Raw genomic sequence first — 18,673 nt, forward strand, 5'->3', positions numbered from 1 at the left:
AGTGGACCAATCTGATTCATCCCCTTCCTTCTAGAGTTTACATAAGTAAAGAACTCTTTGCTGTTTTTCTTTGCATCCCTTGCCAAAGATTTCTTGTAATCTGCCTTCGCCTGCCTAACCTCCTTTGTAACTTGGTTACAGATCAACTTGTATCTATCATAGGCTTCTATGTCACGTGTTAATTTGTATGTATCCCATGCAATTTTCTTCTCTGCCATATGTCTCATTAGTTCATCTGACATCCACTTAGGCCTAAACCTTGAACAATAAAGATAAGTTCTTTGAATGCTTCCCATTTTGAATTTGCTGTTGGTAACATCATCAGTTGGTCTCACTGTATAGAATTTAAATACTGTCTCAATCCATTGTAGTCGCCTTTACGAAAGCAAGAACCCTTCCCTTTACCCCTAATGGTAGTTACCTCTTTGAATAAATCCCACTTCAGTACACTGTGATCACTGGCACCTAGTGGTTCATTTACTTGCAGATGCTTAATGCATGAAGAATCACTACTGATAATCAAATCAAGAATATTACTCCCTCTAGTTGCCTCCCGAACATGCTGATGTAGAACACAATCATCCAATAAATCCACAAAAGCCTTGCTAGTGTGTGAGTGACCAGCACCCAAATTCTAGTCAATATCTGGGAAATTAAATCCCCCATTATAAGACTCTCTGATTTACTGGCCCACTCTATTTCCCTGTACAGTTTCTTATTATACTCATCAGAGTCATTAGGCCTATAGCACACTCCACTCTCAATTTTATTCTCCCAATGCTTATGTCACACCAAACTGACTCGACACTGCACTGTCCAGCAATGTGGACTGGCTTCACTTCCTTGGATTTTATGTATTTCTTAACTAATAGCATAACCCCTCCTCCCTTCCTATCCTGTCTGTCCTTTCTGTAGACATTGTACTCCCCAAATTCCAGTTCTGCATTCCTTATATCTGTGTGACACCACATCTCTGAAATCCCAACAATATCTGCCTTTGATGTTTTGAGCAATACCTCAAATTCATCAAATGTATTTACTAAACTCCTAGCATTGGTGTACACGCAAGTATACATGCACCCGTTCTTTTTCTTAGCTACCCTAACACAACCCATGTGTTTATTTGTACCCCAATGAGTCCCAGCAGTCTGTGAAATATCCTGCATCTTATTTTCGAGGCTGCGGCTCATTCCAATAGAAGCAGTGCAAGAATCACTTTCACCTCTGCCAGTGGCTACTGTTAATCTATTAGTCCTTGTATCCCCCCAATCTAGCAGTTTTCCGACCCACCTAACACTGCCTCGATAGCATCAGCAAACATTCTTGCACCCTTTCTATTTAAGTGTATCCCATCCCTGTAGAAGCAGTCTCTACTATTAACAAGTACAGACCAGGCTGAAAAAAATTCTACCCCTTGAGCCTTGCACAGTCTTTCTAGGGCCAAATTGATCGACAGGGCTCTCATCATATACTCCCTCCTATCGTGTCTGGGCAGAATTGCAGACACTTTCAAATTCAACCCTAATTCACGGCTTTTTTTTCAACAGTGACCTGTACTTGTTAAGTAATTCTGCCGGTCTCCTACTGTTAATATCATTAGTGCCAACGTGTATAACTATATCACCTTTTGTGCCCTTAAAAGATGATATCCGCTCTACAACGTCATCAACCTTTGCCCCTGGCAGACATACCCTGGTCCTGTTCCACCTATCCTTTTTACAAAGCATGTTTCCCGTTTCCCTGACAATAGAGTCACCAACAACTACTAGTTCCTTTGGGACCAGCGCATTCTGCCTTGGGGCTTCCGCTGTGTTGCGTGATGACCAAGTGCAAGCTCTGGCATTGGTGTGAGCAGCTGAGAGCTTGATGGGCCTCTCACTTTTAATCCTTCGAGGGCATCCACCCTGTCCTTCAAGCTCTCATATAGGCGCATAACAACACTGAGTTGTCGCCTGATTTCCTTACACTTCTTGCATCGCGCACACACAAAGACATCTCCCATAGCAGTATCATGTCCCATACCCGACTGCTCCACAAACATCAAGCAAGTAGTTCATTTTAATAGGCTGTGATTCAGAGGGCAACTGCCCCCCTCAGTTCTCCGCTGAGCCACAGCACTCCCATTAGCTTGAGCCTTTTGCTTTGCTGCTCTGGTCTGAGTCATGATTTCGATTTAATTTCAGTACAAAATTAAAACCTTAAACTTATATCCCAACACAGTTATAACGCTATATTTATGTTTCAGTATCTAGTGTTATCTACGAAATCCCTTTATATAACTTCCGTATCAAGTTAAGTATTAATTATTTATTTTTTACTAAGTATTTATGTTACGTAACCCAAGTCGTTATATGTATAGTTAAAAGTACAATTTAATTGACAATGAAGTTCAACAAGATTAATTATCTGATTAATTGACAATATTATGTACTATACTATACTATATTAAGCTTATGCTATCTATTTCGAGGTATTTTGTATCGCGTAACAATGGCGGCAATTTACGATCGGTAAACACGTGGATTTGATACCCTTTCTGATAGTAAGTAATACCTACAAAATCTCTATCTAAGTATCGTAAATAGGAATATAAAGCTACTCTATAAAATAAGTTAATATGCCAATTTAAGCTAATAAAACAGAAAATAAATCAGAAAAAACTTCTTGGTAAAGATTCAATATCGGGTACAGCCACCAAAAATGGCGGCGAGGAGAGGAGGGGGGAAAGCAATGATTGACAGGTTGTGACTTCGCCCACTCACTGCGTTCCCTCTCCTCTCCTCGCCCGGTGGATTTGAAATGACACGCGGACGGCACTTGGCACAGCAACAAATATGGCGGCTGAAAACAAATGAAGAAAAAGCAATTTTTAAAAAACCAAGAAACAAAAATTCACACGAAATGCAATCACTGATTCTTCTCGCTGGTACATAACTAGACTATTTTGCGAGCATTAACAATGATAATTTCTGATGCCAGTGAACACATAAATGCTTCTTTTTTGTTTTGCGAGTGAACACATAAATGCTTCTTTTTTTTTAAATTTTTGGTGGGGGCTGCCACCCCCTAACCCCCGCTATTTCCTCTTCTCCACAAAATTGAAGCTGAAAAAGAAAAGGTAATTTAAGGGTAAATAGAGGGGAAATTTTACAAAACAGAAATGCACGTTTTTCTATGCTATTTCTATGAAAAACATAAATGCACGTTTTTCTATGCTATTTTACGAGCAAATGAGAAAGGCTGAAAAGAAGAAAAAGAAAAGGTAATTTTAGGGGAAATTTTACGAAACAAACAAAAATGCACGTTTTTCTATGAAAAACATAAAAGCACGTTTTTTTATGAAAATCATAAATACACGTTTTTCTATGCTATTTTACGAGCATTAACAATGAGAAAGGCTGAAAAAGAAAAGGTAATTTTAAGGAAAATTTTACGAAACAAACAAAAACGCACATTTTTCTATGCTATTTCTATGAAAAACAATCAGATTGAACTGAGACAATGAAAAACCACTCACCTCATCGGTCGGGTGTCCTCGTTCAATCCTCGGTTTCAGGTTTATACGCTAAGCTCACAGCTTTTAAAAATTCCATAGTTAAATCGCTGCTGCCGGAATGTTTCCTTCACCACATATACTCTTCAAGGTAGGAGTCGAACTGATCATTTACTTTGCTTAATGACAGTTGCCGTTTAATAGCACTCCATGTTCCCTCGATTTTGTTAGTGTTTGCCCGTTTCCTGTGAAAATTACCTGTGACAAAGGAGATTTCACGGCGGCAAGCAACAGGCACCTGCACAAATCAAGAACTGACCAAAATGTGATTACGCAATCATAATCAGCCAATCACAGAGTTAAGTTACTTTATTTTTATAAAAAAATTTAATTTTTATTATTTTTTTATTTTTTCTGGGGGCTACTGTCCCCAGACCCCCGTCTATGTGGGGGCTCCAGCCCCACACCCCCGGAATTATTCAGCGGAGAACAATACCAATAAACAATAGTTAATTTTTTTTTAATTTTTCGGTTTCGTATTGGGTTTCGTAACTCAGAAAAACCTCAGCATGCCTTGTGTTGCCTTTCATCAGTCGACATTTCAAAATTAATTTTTTTTTTCCCTGGGGGCCTGCCCCTATACCCCCGTTTCAGCGGGGGGGTCAACCCCCTCACCCACTAGTTTAATTTCATCTTTAAATTCAGATAAGTATGATTTTTTTTTAAATTACGAATATAATTAAGACCGATGATTAAACCGCAACCATGTGATATCAAACACCACAAGTAACAGGTGCGGCACAAGGTAACACGCACTGTGTGGCACCCGTGTCAGTTGTGTCTAGACATAAGTTGACTCCACCCACTGGGTGGAGCCGGCTGAGCCGTTCTCATTGGCTGTACCCGATACTGAATCTCGACCAACTTCTCTGTTCCAGGAGCGGCAAAAATGCACGTCCGCACAGGCTACTCTCGTTAACAGTTGTAAATTTTACTTTTGTTACTAGTAAACTGAGGGAATCCACGATTGTGGATGTAATACTAATAATTTGTATTTTTATTAGAAACTGAAATTTGCTGACAATGCTCGTGTTAATTTTTCAAATAATTAGATACAGACAACATCAACAGTGTATTTAAACATGAAAAATAATATTAACATTAACAAGTGAATTAGTTTAAATCCTTACATGGGGATGAGGATTGAGCACACAAACACAGCTACTTCTTGTTAGGAAATATACTGTTTCCAAACTAGTGCCATATAAATTTCCTTTGTATTCTCCATACTCAACAAACTTTCCCTGCTGAATGGCTTGTTCCATCACCTCTCTAGTTGTAAAGAAATAATCTTTTCCATCTTCTTCCACTGGTCTAGGTGGGCGGCTTGTATCTACAGTAAAACAATTAAAATACACTAAATACTTAAATCAAATTTCATAAAAAAATTACTACAAGCATATAAAAATAATAAATAAATAATGAAATAATGTATATACTTATGTAGTATATGAGATGAGCAGTTTGGCAGAAAACTATTTGGTCATCTCCTGATTTACAAAAATTTGTTCTTATAAATATTTTTAACAATTTTTGATGCCACAAATTTTACTAACAAACAGCTTGATTTTATATCTGTTTAATTTCAACAACTGCACGGTGCATTACCTTTTGAAAGTAAAATTAATGAGAATGAAATAATTTCAGCATGTATTTAAACTATATATATATATATATATATTTTTTTTTTTTTAATTACCTTTTGAAAATAAAATTAATGAGAATGAAATAATTTCAGCATGTATTTAAACTATATATATATATATATATATATATATATATATTTCTTTTTTTTTTTTTTTTTTTTGGCTGGTGCAGCATAAGCCTCGGGCTTCCTTGCACCATATAGCTAGTAATAATAATAATATTGTACATGTATTGCTCTACCATTAATATCTGCACATCACTGCATTGATAGTTGGCCAGGTCCTACCCAAGCACCACATGTCAGACACAGTTGTAAATATGCTCATTGGCCTTTGAGGAGACAGTAGGATGATTGTGACTGCAAGATGCCATGATCAAATAAGTTAACAAACTTCTAGTGCGGAACGATAATAGGATGCCACATAAGCAATCAGTTTGTACATGACATTTAAACAGGAATGAAGATCTTTAGGTTGACAATTGGAGATCTGATCTGCAAATGAAAAGGGACTAGTGTTAAAACCTTCACAAAATGACCTGGAAAATCTCCTATGCTGACAGAAGAGCCCTGCAAAGAATCATCCATTCAGAACATAGGTCAATGTTGTTGCTGAACACACAGGCCCTCAGTGAGACAAATGGGACACATGTCAGCACCAGTACAATGTGCAGAATGCTGCATGATATGGGTTACCACTGCCATGCAGCCATTCACAAGTCACTAATCACTCTGATTAATACCACACACCATCTAGCTTGGTGCAAGGCCTGCCATTCATGGACCATAAACCAAACTAGGCCATGCCTTTGGAGTGACAACTCATGATACATGGTCTAGCAGTCTGATGGTCATACCTGGGTGCGGTGGAGGCACAAAGAAATCTACCTACCAGACTGGAAGCAGTGTGATGGCATAGGGATGTTTTCATGGTTTGGCCTGGGACCATTACTTGCTTTGGACAAAACCACAAGCATGAAGGTCTGTCTAGATGTCCCAGACAATAATGGACTGCCTATGTTGTGGCAGCATGTCAAGGAGGGCCCATTCCTGTATCAGCAGGACAATGCTCCATGTCTTATCACTCATGTTGTGATGAATTTGTTTGAGGACATGTGCATCAAAAAAGTTGGAATGGCCAGCCTGGAGTCCCAACCACAATCCTAGAACCTCTGTAATGAATTGGATCACCAAGTGAATATGAGAGATTACCCAAATAACAGATTTGTTTGTTATTCGGTTTTTAGGAGCATTCGCAACTAAGGCCATATTGCTCAAGGCTCAAGCAACTAAGGCTCAAGCTAATGGAAGTGCTGTGGCTCAGAGCAGAACTGAGGGGGGTAGTTGTCCTCTGACTCACAGCTTTATAAAATGCACTGTTTGCTTGATGTTTGCAGAGCAATCGGGTACGGGACATGATACTGCCAAGGGGGATGTCTTTGTGTGTGCGCGATGCAAGGAGTGTATCGATATCAGGCGACAACTCGGCGTTCTTATGGGCCTATATGAGAGCTTGAAGGACAGGGTGGATGCCCTCGAAGAAACTAAATTGAGGGGCCCATCAAGCTCTCAGCTGCCCACATCAACGCCAGAGCTTGCACTTGGGCATCGCGTGACACAGAGACAACCCCCAAGGCAGAATGCGCTGGTCCCAAAGGAACTAGTAGTTGTTGGTGACTCTATTGTCAGGGAAACGGGGAACATGCTTTGTAAAAAAGATAGGTGGAACAGGACCAGGGTATGTCTGCCAGGGGCAAAGGTTGATGACGTTGTAGAGCGAATATCATCTTTTAAGGGCACAAAAGGTGATATAGTTGTACACGTTGGCACTAATAATATTAAGAGTAGGAGACCGGCAGAATTACTTAACAAGTACAGGTCACTGTTGAACAAAAGCCGAGAATTAGGGTTGAATTTGAAAGTGTCTGCAATTCTGCCCAGACACGATAGGAGGGAGTATATGATGAGAGCCTTGTCGATCAATTCGGCCCTGGAAAGATAGTGCAAGGCTCAAGGCTCAATTTTTTTCAGCCTGGACTGTACTTGTTAACAGGAGAGATTGCTTCTACAGGGATGGGATACACTTAAATAGAAAGGGTGCAAGAATATTTGCTGATGCTATCGAGGCAGTGTTAGGTGGGAAGGAAAACTGCTAGCTTGGGGGGAGAAAAAGACCAATAGATTGACAGTAGCCACTGGCAGAGGTGAAAGTGATTCTTGCACTGCTTCTATTAGAATGAGCAGAAGCCTGAAAAACAAGATGCATGGTATTTCAGAGACTGCTGGGAGCCATTGCGGTACAAGTAAACACATGGGTTGTGTTAGGGTAGCTAAGAATAGAAACAGGTGCAGGTATACTTGCGTGTACACCAATGCTAGGAGTTTAGTAAATAAATTTGATGAATTTGAGGTATTGCTCAAAACATCGAAGGCAGATATTGTTGGGATATCAGAGACGTGGTGTCACACAGATATAAGGGATGCTGAACTGCAATTTGGGGAGTACAACGTCTACAGAAAGGATAGACAGGATAGGAAGGGGGGGAGGTGTTATGCTATTAGTTAAGAAACACATAAAAACCAAGGAAGTGAAGCCAGTCGACATCGCTGGACAGTGCTGTGGAGTCAGTTTGGTGTGACATAAACATTGGGAGATCAAAATTGAGAGTAGGAGTGTACTATAGGCCTAATGACTCTGATGAGTATAATAAGGAACTGTACAGGGAAATAGAGTGGGCCAGTAAATCAGAGTGTCTTATAATGGGAGATTTTAATTTCCCAGATATTGACTGGATTTTGGGCGCTGGTTACTCACACACTAGCAGGGCTTTTGTGGATTTATTGGATGATTGTTTTCTACATCAGCATGTTCGGGAGGCAACTAGAGGGAGTAATACTCTTGATTTGATTATCAGCAGTGATTCTTCATGCATTAAGAATCTGCAGATAAATGAACCACTAGGTGGCAGTGATCACAGTGTGCTGAAGTGGGATTTACTCAAAGAGGTAACTACCATTAGGGGTAAAGGGAAGGGTTATTGCTTCCGTAAAGGCGACTACGATGGACTGAGACAGTATTTAAATTCTATACAGTGGGACCAACTGATGATGTTACCAACAGCAAATTCAAAATGGGAAGCATTCAAAGAACTTATCTTGGAAGCTACTAGGCTTTACATACCAACTAAGAAATATTGTTCAAGGTTTAGGCCAAAATGGATGTCAGATGAACTAATGAGGCATATGGCAGAGAAGAAAAATGCATGGGATACATACAAATTAACACATGACACAGAAGCCTATGATAGATACAAGTTGATATGCAACCAAGTTACAAAGGAGGTTAGGCAGGCGAAGGCAGATTACGAGAAATCCTTGGCAAGGGATGCAAAGAAAAACAGCAAAGAGTTCTTTACTTATGTAAACTCTAGAAGGAAGGGGATGAATCAGATTGGTCCACTTGATATTGATGGGTCAAGTGTTGATGATCCTGCTCAGGTAGCTAACAAACTAAATGAATATTTTGCATCGACATTCACACATGAGGAGTTATTCAGCGAGGGGAATGCCAGAGGTGTATTCAACTCTAGCAGTAAGCTACAGAATCTTGAAATAACTGGGAGTAAAGTGGAGGAGAAATTGTTGAAGATAATTACAAGAAAGGCACCCGGGGTGGATGGGATCTATCCAGTTATATTAAAGGAGGCAGCAAAGGAAGTAAGCAAACCCTTAGCCATAATTATGAGAGCTTCCTTGGACTCAGGGGAGGTACCCATAGACTGGAAATGTGCAAATGTGACCCCAATTCACAAAGGAGGATCAAAGGCTGATCCTCCTTTGTGAATTGGGGTCACATTTTTTTTGCACAAGTAATTATAGACCTGTGAGCTTAACTTCTGTTCCAGGAAAATTAATGGAGGCACTGGTTAAAGAAGCACTGCAGGATCATTTAGACAAGACTTCAGTTATAGCTCAGACACAGCATGGTTTTGTTAAGGGGAAGTCTTGCCTGACCAACTTGATTGGATACTATGATGCAGTCACAAAAGAACTGGATGCAGGAAATAACTTTGATATTATATACTTGGATCTTAGAAAGGCTTTTGATACTGTTGCACATGGAAGACTGCCACACAAATTGGAGCAGTGTGACATTGGAGGCAAATTGCTGCTATGGATAAAGGGGTGGTTGAGGGGGAGAAGACAGAGAGTGGTAATCAATGGACACTGCTCATCGTGGACTGATGTTATTAGTGGAGTCCCTCAGGGCTCAGTGTTGGGTCCATTATTGTTTTCTGTATTTATAAATGATATTGGATGATGGTATATCGGGCTTAATGTCCAAGTTTGCAGACGATACAAAGGTTGGCAGGGTTGTCAAGGACACTACTGACACTATGCTGCTGCAACAGGATCTGGAAAGGTTGAGCAGATGGGCTGAGAGGTGGAAAATGAAGTTTAACATTGACAAATGTAAAGTACTACACATGGGAAACAGCAACCCCAGAGTAACGTATCAACTCTGTGGTACAACACTGACAGTGGTGGAGAATGAAAAGGACTTGGGGGTGGTTGTGCAGGCAGATATGAAGTTCTCTGAGCAGTGCAGACGGGCTGCAAGAGTAGCTCATGGAGTATTGTCAATGATATACAGGAATTTTTCCAGCAGGGATAAGGAGGTGATTATTCCATTGTATAAGGCGATGGTCAGGCCACACCTAGAGTACTGTATACAGGTCTTGAGGCCTCATTTCAAGAAGGATGTAGAGCTGCTGGAACGAGTACAGAGAAGGGCAACAAGATTAGTGAATGGAACAAAGGGGTGCTCTTACGAAGAAAGGCTTAAGTTTTGCAAATTACAGTGTCTGGAGACTAGGCACCAGCGAGGTGATCTGATAGAGGTGTATAAAGCCTTGAATGGTTTAAGCATGCTCAATGCTGATGGGATTCTTCCTCTAGCTCAGAAAAATCACCTGAGAGGGCATAAATTCAAATTGAGGAAAGACAGATGTAGGATAGACGTGCGGAAATTTGCCTTTAGCCAGCGGGTGGTTGGTTGGTGGAACAGACTTCCATCCCTTGTGGTGGAGGTTGATAGCCTAAATAAGTTTAAGGCTCAGCTGGACAGGTATTTTGAACGAACAGAGGGGTGAAGTGGAAGTGGTTTTTTTTTTTTTTTTTTTTTTGGCTGATGCTGCATAAGCTTGCTTTCTTGCATCAAATGCCTCTACTAATGCTAATGCTCCAGGATATGCGGTGGTCATTCCCTGACCTTTCGCATCCTCCGTATTTGGTGGTGACGGGCTTGAACCAAAGTCTAATCAAGAAGCGTGTGCTACGCACTGCTGCTCCTTCCCACCTGGCTACAAATAACAGAGCAGAACCAGTTGCCACTTTGAAGGTTGAATGGTGTAAAATATGGGAGAACATTTACAAAAAAACTGGTGAAATTGTTCCCATGGAGACTAGAGGCTGTTGTAAAGACCAAAGGTTTCAGCACACATTATTAGTTTTCCTATAAATAAAGGTCATTTGTAGATACACAAGTGTCTGGATATTAGCAGTAGGCCAGTGTAGAGTACAATACAGTGTAACTCTTCAAGTAGAATGAATGCCCAAACAGCTGTGAATGAACAGAGGGAACGGGATAACTTTTATTTTTTAACTAACCATATTCATAACTACCAATAAGAAAGAATGTGTTATTTTAAGCCTATAAGCAAAAGGTCCAGATTGTAATGGAAGCATTTTTAGCTCCACTGGAAAAAAATTCAAGACAGCATGGCCTCGGTAAGTGATGGTCACCACATTCTGGCTACCAAAGGTATTATATTATTCATATTAATTTCTGAAAATAAGGGCAAGAAAATTAACGTAATAATAATAGAGGCATGTGATGTAAGAAAGCAAGCTTATGCAGCATCAGCCAAAAAAAAAAAAAAATTACAAAACAATTCTCTCTAAATGTTTGTCCAGGTCCTCCTTAAATTTAACCTACCAACTTCCACAACAGATGGAAGTTTGTTCCAGCAATTATCCACCCACTGGTTAAAGGCAAATTTCTGCACATCTACTCTACAACTGTCTTTCCTCAGTTTGAATTTATGACCCCTTAGGTTCGTAATCTGAGCAAGTGGAAGAATCCAATCACAATTCAGCGTGCTCAACCCATTCAAGGCCTTATACACCTCAATCAGGTCACTTTGCAGGTGCCTAGTCTCCAGCCACTGCAATTTGCAGAACTTAAGCCTCTCTTGGTAAGAGAACCCCTTCGTTCTGCTCACCAATCTTGTTGCCCTTCTCTGTACACGTTCAAGCAAATCTACATCCTTCCTAAAATGAGGCCTCCAGAGCTGTACGCAGTACTCAAGGCATGGTCTGACCATTGCCTTATACAAAGGGATAATCCTTTTCCCTGCTAGCAAAATTCCTGTATATCATTGACAAAAATGACAAAATCCCATAACCTGCTCTTGCAGCCTGTCTGCATTGCTCAGAAAACTTTATATCTGATTGCACAATTACTCCCAGGTCTTTTTCATTTTCTACCACCCAAGTGTAGTACCACACAGTTGGTACGTTCCTCTGGGATTACTTTCTACCCATTTGCCAATATTAAACTTCAGTTGCCACTTCTCGGCCCATTTTCCCAACTTATCTAGATCCAGTTGGAGTAGCATACTGTGTTTACTGTCGTTAACAACCCTGCCAACCTTTGTATCATCTGCAAACTTGAACGTTAAACCCGATATACCTTCATCAATATCATTGATAAATATACAAAACAACAATGGGCCCAACACCAAACCCTGGGGAACTTCAATAATAATATTTGTCCACAAAGAGCAGAGTCCATTGATTACCACTCTCTGTAGTCTCCCAGTCAAATATCCCTTTATAAATTTTAGCAACTTACCTTTATGCCATACCTCTCCAATTTGTACAGCAGTCTTTCATGTGCAACAGTATCAAAAGCTTTCCTGAAATCCAAGTATATGATATCAAAATATTATTTTTGGCATTCAGTTCCTTTGTGACCACACCATAGTATCCAATCAAATTGGTCAGACAAGACCTACCTTTAACAAACCCATGCGGTGTCGTAACTATTACTGCAGTCTTGTCTAGATGATCCTGCAATGCTTCTTTAACCAGTGATTCCATTATTTTCCCCGAAACACAAGTTAAACTAACAGGTCTATAGTTACTTGTGTCACCTTTTGAACCTCCTTTGTGAATTGGTGATACATTGGAACAACTCCAGTCCATGGGGACCTCCCCTGAGTTCAAGGAGGCTCTTATAATTATGACTAAGGGTTTGCTTACTTCCTTTGCTGGCTCTTTTAATATAACTGGATATATCCCATCCACCCCAGGTGCCTTCCTTACGTTTAACTTCAACAATTTCTCTTCACTTTTCTCTCAGTTATTACAAAATCACTTAGCTCCCTGTTAGCATTTGATAAACTTCTAGCACTCTCCTCATTGAATAACTCCTCATTTGTGAATGTAGATGCAGAATACTCATTCAGTTTATCAGCTACCTGAGAATGATTATCAATAGTCAACCCATCAAGTGGTCCAATCCGATTCATTCTTTTCCTTCTAGAGTTTACATAAATAAAGAACTCTTTGCTGTTTTTCTTTGCATCCTTTGCCAAAGATTTCTCGTAATCTGCCTTTGCCTGCCTAACCTCCTCTGTGACTTGATTACAGACTAGTTTATATCTGACAAAGGCTTCTGTGTCACCTGATACTTTATATGCATCCCATACATTTTTCTTCTCTGCCACAAGCTTCATTCATTCATCTGACATCCATTTAGGCCTAAACCTTGAACAGTATTTCTTAGTTGGAATGAAAAGCCTAGTGGCATCCAAAATTAAGTCTCTGAAGGCTTCCCATTTAGAATTCAACGCTGGTAACATTACCAGTTGATCCCACTGTACAGAATTTAAAAACTGTCTGATTGATACCTCTGTCGTCACCTTTATGAAAGCAAAAGCTCTTCCCTTTAGCCTTGATGGTAGTTACATCTTTAAGACGGCGCGTCCGTAGCCAGGTGGACAGGAGCAGCAGTGCGTAGCTTGTTTGTTATTTGGTTTTTAGGAGCATTAGCAACTAAGGCCATACTGCTCTGGAATATGCGGTGGTTATTCCCTGACCTTTCCACATGCTCCGTATTTGGTGGTGACGGGTTCGAACCCCGGTCTAATCAAGAAGCGTGTGCTACGGACTGCTGCTCCTTCCCACCTGGCTACGGAGGCGCCATAGTGCGTAGCACATGCTTCTTGATTAGACCAGGGTTCGAGCCCGTCACCACCAAATATGGAGAATGCGGAAAGGTCAGGGAATGACCACCGTATATCCTGGAGCAACATGGCCTTAGTTGCTAATGCTCCTAAAAACCAAACAATAACATCTTTAAGTAATTCCCACATCAGTACATTGTGATCACTGTCACCCAGTGGTTCTTTTATCTGCAAGTTCTTAATGCATGAATAATCACTGCTGTTAATCAGATCAAGAGTATTACTCCCTCTGGTTGCCTCTCGTACATGTTGCTGTACGAGAGGTAGAAAACAGTCATCCAATAAATCCACAAAAGTCTTGCTAATGTGTGAGTGACCAACCCACAAGTTCCAGTCAATATCTGGAAAGTTAAAATCCCCCATTATAAGACATTCTGATTTACTAGCCCACTCTATTTCTCTGCATAATTGCTCATTAAACTCATCAGATTCATTAGGCCTATAACATACACCTATTCTCATTTTTCCTTTCCCAGTGCTTATTTCACACTAAACAGTCTTGACACTGCATTGTCAACTAACATCCTTTGGATGCACTTCCTTAGATTTTATGTGTTTCTTAACTAACAGCATATGTCTCTTCAGCCTTGACTCTCTAAATTTTAATCCAGAAACCCTGATAGATGAGAGTCCAGCACCAGTAACAAAGGGTGGTTGGGATTTCCCAGAGTTCGGAGGAACAGCAGAAAAATGCAGGCTTCACATGCAGAAAACAAGGTTCTCGCTAACAGCATGCCAGCAATGTATTCTTGATAGCTCTATTTTCTCCATATTCTCCTACAAATGAATAGCTCTACAAGTCATTTCTCCAATGGGTCCCTAACTTGAATGGTAACTTTTGTTTCAAGGATAATTTCATATTTCATTTTATTTTTCCCAAGTGAAAAGATGAAACTCAATAGGTAAGTCATTTCCTATTTTGAAATGCTAGTAATTTTTTTTTTTGTTTCTGTACTGAATTTTATTATTGAAAAATGTAAATGATAGATCATTCAATATAGTTTTGTATCAGTATCATTTTGGAATTCCACATAGGATCCCACATTTTCAGTACATTTTTTGTAGTCATACTGATATGTTCTCAATTGTTGTTACGTATTTGTGGAGATGGCTATAAGAACAACTGTTATTCTTTCATCACAACTGTCATTACTGAGAAAAAGGAAACGCAAAAGGTGCACTGAAAAGAGAAAAAAAAAATCGGTACTGAAATAAAAAATTACAAGCATTTTAAAATAGGGAACAATTTATCATATATCCTGTACAGTACTGTGAGCCTTATAAATAATTTTATCTTTTGACCTTGTTTAATGTTAAATAACTTGCCAGCAATTGTAATATAATAATGCAAATGTATACACCTTAATTATCTTTCTTGATTGTATCCCAATTTTCCAGCAAGGCCATTCATTTTTTGCCTCTATGCAGCAAAGTAAAGTAAATTTTTATTCTATTATTTGTCTGTTGCATATACAACAATGTTGTTCACTAATCATATGAGAAGCTAACTTCTAAAATGATATATTCTGGTTAACAAATAAAGTGGTTGATAAGCCAAAAGACTAAAACGTGATTAACAGGATTTAATTCTGTCACAGCCCATGTACTAACAAGTAAATACATGGGCTGTGTTAGGGTAACTAAGAGTAGGAACAGGTGCATGTATACTTGCATGTACACCAATACTAGGAGTACAGTTAATAAATTTGATGAGCTTGAAGTGCTAGTCAAGATATCAAAGGCAGATATTGTTGGGATATCAGAGACGTGATGTCACACAGACATAAGCAGTGGAGAATTGGAATTTGGGGAGTACAATGTGTACAGAAAGGATAGACAGGGCAGGAAGGGAGGAGGGGTTATGCTGTTAGTTAAGAAATACACAAAATTTAAGGAAGTGCATCCAATTGATGTTGGTGGACAATGCAATATTGAGTCTGTTTGGTATAACATAAGCACTGGGAAAGTAAAAATGAGAGCAGGTGGGTGTTATAGTCCTAACGAATCTGATGAGTATAATGAGCAATTGTGCAGAGAGTGCATCATAGAGTGGACCAGTAAATCAGAATGTCTTATAATGTCGGATTTTAACTTTCCATATATTGACTGGAACTTGTGGATTGGTCACTCGCACACTAGCAAGACTTTTGTGGATTTATTGGATGACTGTTTTCTACAGCAACATGTTTGAGAGGCAACCAGAGGGAATAATACTCTTGATCTGATTATCAGCAGTGATTATTCATGCATTAAAAATTTGCAGATAAAAGAACCACTGGGTGACAGTGATAACAATGTACTGATGTGGGAATTTCTTAAAGATGTAACTACCATCAAGGCTAAAGGGAAGGGCTTTTGCTTTCTTAAAGGTGGCTACAGGGGTCTCAAACAGTTTTTTAATTCTGTACATTGGGATCAACTGATGATGTTACCAATGTTGAATTCTAAATAGGAAGCCTTCAGGGACTTAATTTTGGAGGCCACGTAGGCTTTTCTTTCCAACTTCAGTGTGGGCTTTTCATTCCAACTAAGAAATACTGTTCAAGGTTTAGGCCTAAATGGATGTCAGATGAATTAATGAGGCTTGTGGCAGAGAAGAAAAATATATGGGATGCATATAAAGTATCAAGTGACACAGAAGCCTATGGCAGATATAAACTAGTCTGTAATCAAGTCACAAAGGAAGTTAGGCAGGTGAAGGCAGATTACGAGAAATCTTTGGCAAAGGATGCAAAGTATAAAAAAGGCACCTGGGGTGGATTGGATCTAATCCAGTTATATTAAAGGAGGCAGCAAAGGAAGTAAACAAATACTTAGCCATAATTATGAGAGCTTCCTTGGACTCAGGGGAAGTCCCCATGGACTGGAGGTGTGCAAATGTATCACCAATTCACAAAGGGGGTGCAAAAGGTGACACATAACTATAGATCTGTTAGTTTAACTTGTGTTCGGGGGAAAAAATAATGGAATCACTGGTTAAAGAAGCATTGCAGGATCATCTAGACAAGACTGCAGTAATAGTTAAGACACAGCATGGGTTTGCTAAAGGGAGGTCTAGTCTGACCAATTTTATTGAATAATATGATGTGGTCACAAAGGAACTGAATGCCAAAAGTAATTTTGATTATCATATACTTGGATTTCAGGAAAGCTTTTGATACTGTTGCACATGGAAGACTGCTGTACATGGAGAGATATGACATTAAGGGTAAGTTGCTACAATGGATAAAGGGATGGTTGAGTGGGAGAAGACAGAGAGTGGTAATCAATGGACACTGCTCTTCGTGGACAAATATTGTTGGTGGAGTTCTCCAGGGTTCAGTGCTGGGCCCATCGTTGTTTTGTATATTTATCAATGATATTGATGAAAGTGTATCAGGTTTAATGTCCAAGTTTGCAGATGATACAAAGGTTGGCAGGATTGTTAACGAGAGTAACAACAGTATGCTACTCCAACTGGATCTAGATAAGTTTGGCAAATGGGCTGAGAAGTGGCAATAGAATTTAACATTGACTGAAGAGAAATGTACCAACTGTGTGGTACTACACTCAGGGAAGTGGAAAGTGAAAAAGACCTGGGGGTAATTGTGCAGTCGAATATGAAGTTCGCTGAGCAGTGCAGATGGGCTGCCAGGGCAGGTCATGGAGTCTTGTCAATGATATATAGGAATTTTGCTAGCAGGGACAGGGATGCGATTATCCCATTACACAGGCAATGGTCAGGCCACACCTAGAGTACAGTGTACAGTTCTGGAGGCCTCATTTTAGGAAGGATGTAGGGTTTCTACAACGAGTACAAAGAAGGGCAAAAAAGATTTGTGAGGGGAACGAAGGGGTGCTCTTACCAAGAAAGGCTTAAGTTCTGCAAATTGCAGTGCCTGGAGAGTAGGCACCTGCGAGGTGATCTGGTTGAGGTTTATAAGGTCTTGCATGGCTTGCAGCAAGCTAAATGCTGATGGGATTCTTCTCTTGCTCAGATTAAGAACCTGAGGGGTCACAGATTCAAATTGAGGAAAAACAGTTGTGGAACAGATGTGCAGAAATTTACCTTTAGCCAGAAGGTAGTTGATGGGTGGAACAGACTTCCATCTTTTGTTGTAGAAGCTGATAGCCTAAATCAGTGGTTTTCAACCTTTTTTTAATAACAGTACCCCTAAGTAATTGATTTTATTTTGCGGCACTCCTACTCAATTTTCTGTGTTAGATCCGATTCTGTGTGTGTGTGTGTGTGTGTGTGTGTGTGTGTGTGTGTGTGTGTGTGTGTGTGTGTGTGTGTGTGTGTGTGTGTGTTGAATATTAAAAAATATATGTTATATGATAGTTATTACAATAATATAATTATAAAAATTACATTTCATAATACAAATTATATACAGTATGTAATAATTTTATTCTTTCTAAAGAGATACTAAGTAAACATCAATTATAGATCGCCACAAAATTAAAAAGAAACTGTACATCTTTTTATAATGAAATAAACATATAAATTTTAAAAAATAATAAATTTAAGTAACTTAAGCCCAAATTACGTGGCACCCCTATAATGTTGTTGGGGCAACCTAAGGTGCCGCGACACCCCAGTTGAAAAACACTGGCATAATAAATTTAAGGCTGGTTGGTTAGGCATTTGGAACGGATGGAGGGGTGAAATTTGAGGGGTTTTTTTATTTATTTTTTTTTTTCGGCTGATGCTGCATAAGCTTGCTTTCTTGCATCGTGTGTCTCTACTAATGCTAACTGGATAGGATTAAAACAAACATATACACCATACTCTCAAAAGTATTCTTACTCAGTCTGAAGCTAATGGAGTCAGTTCAACCCTCAATGTGCAAAACAGAAGCTGCTATAAAAGTGTCAAGAAAATTTCAGTATGAGTTGTAGTTTTTCAAGTCTTACAGAATTTCAAAGAGGTCACATTTGTATTAGTATTAAAATAGCAGAACAATGCAAGAAAGCAAAGCTTATGTATCAATACTAAAAAAATATAAAATAATTTATTATAATAAATCTCTGCTTGCACCCTTACGCTGATGGGATTGTTAGTAACCCTGGATATATACCTCAAGTGCAAGGTATAAAAATATCACATCTAGTATGCTGGGGGTGACCACCCAAGTGTAAACTAACAAAAGCATGAGTCAAGGTGTGGCATCCACTCTACAC

The 18,673-nt window shown here is 39.4% G+C and overlaps 1 protein-coding gene across 1 annotated transcript in view; it reads right to left on the bottom strand.

Moving 5' to 3' along the window:
* Positions 1–18,673, bottom strand: part of LOC150082252 (MAGUK p55 subfamily member 7-like) — a 199,411-nt gene that overhangs the window by 12,674 nt on the left and 168,064 nt on the right. The window contains exon 13 of the mRNA XM_090380462.1: positions 4,684–4,886. Coding sequence (XP_090236588.1) covers positions 4,684–4,886 — 203 coding nt within the window. The remainder of the gene's footprint in view (positions 1–4,683; positions 4,887–18,673) is intronic.

The sequence above is a fragment of the Mastigoproctus giganteus genome, chromosome 8, assembly GCF_048544385.1.
Source record: "Mastigoproctus giganteus isolate SK-2022 chromosome 8, ASM4854438v1, whole genome shotgun sequence".
In the NCBI taxonomy this organism is placed as follows: Eukaryota; Metazoa; Arthropoda; class Arachnida; order Uropygi; family Thelyphonidae; genus Mastigoproctus; species Mastigoproctus giganteus.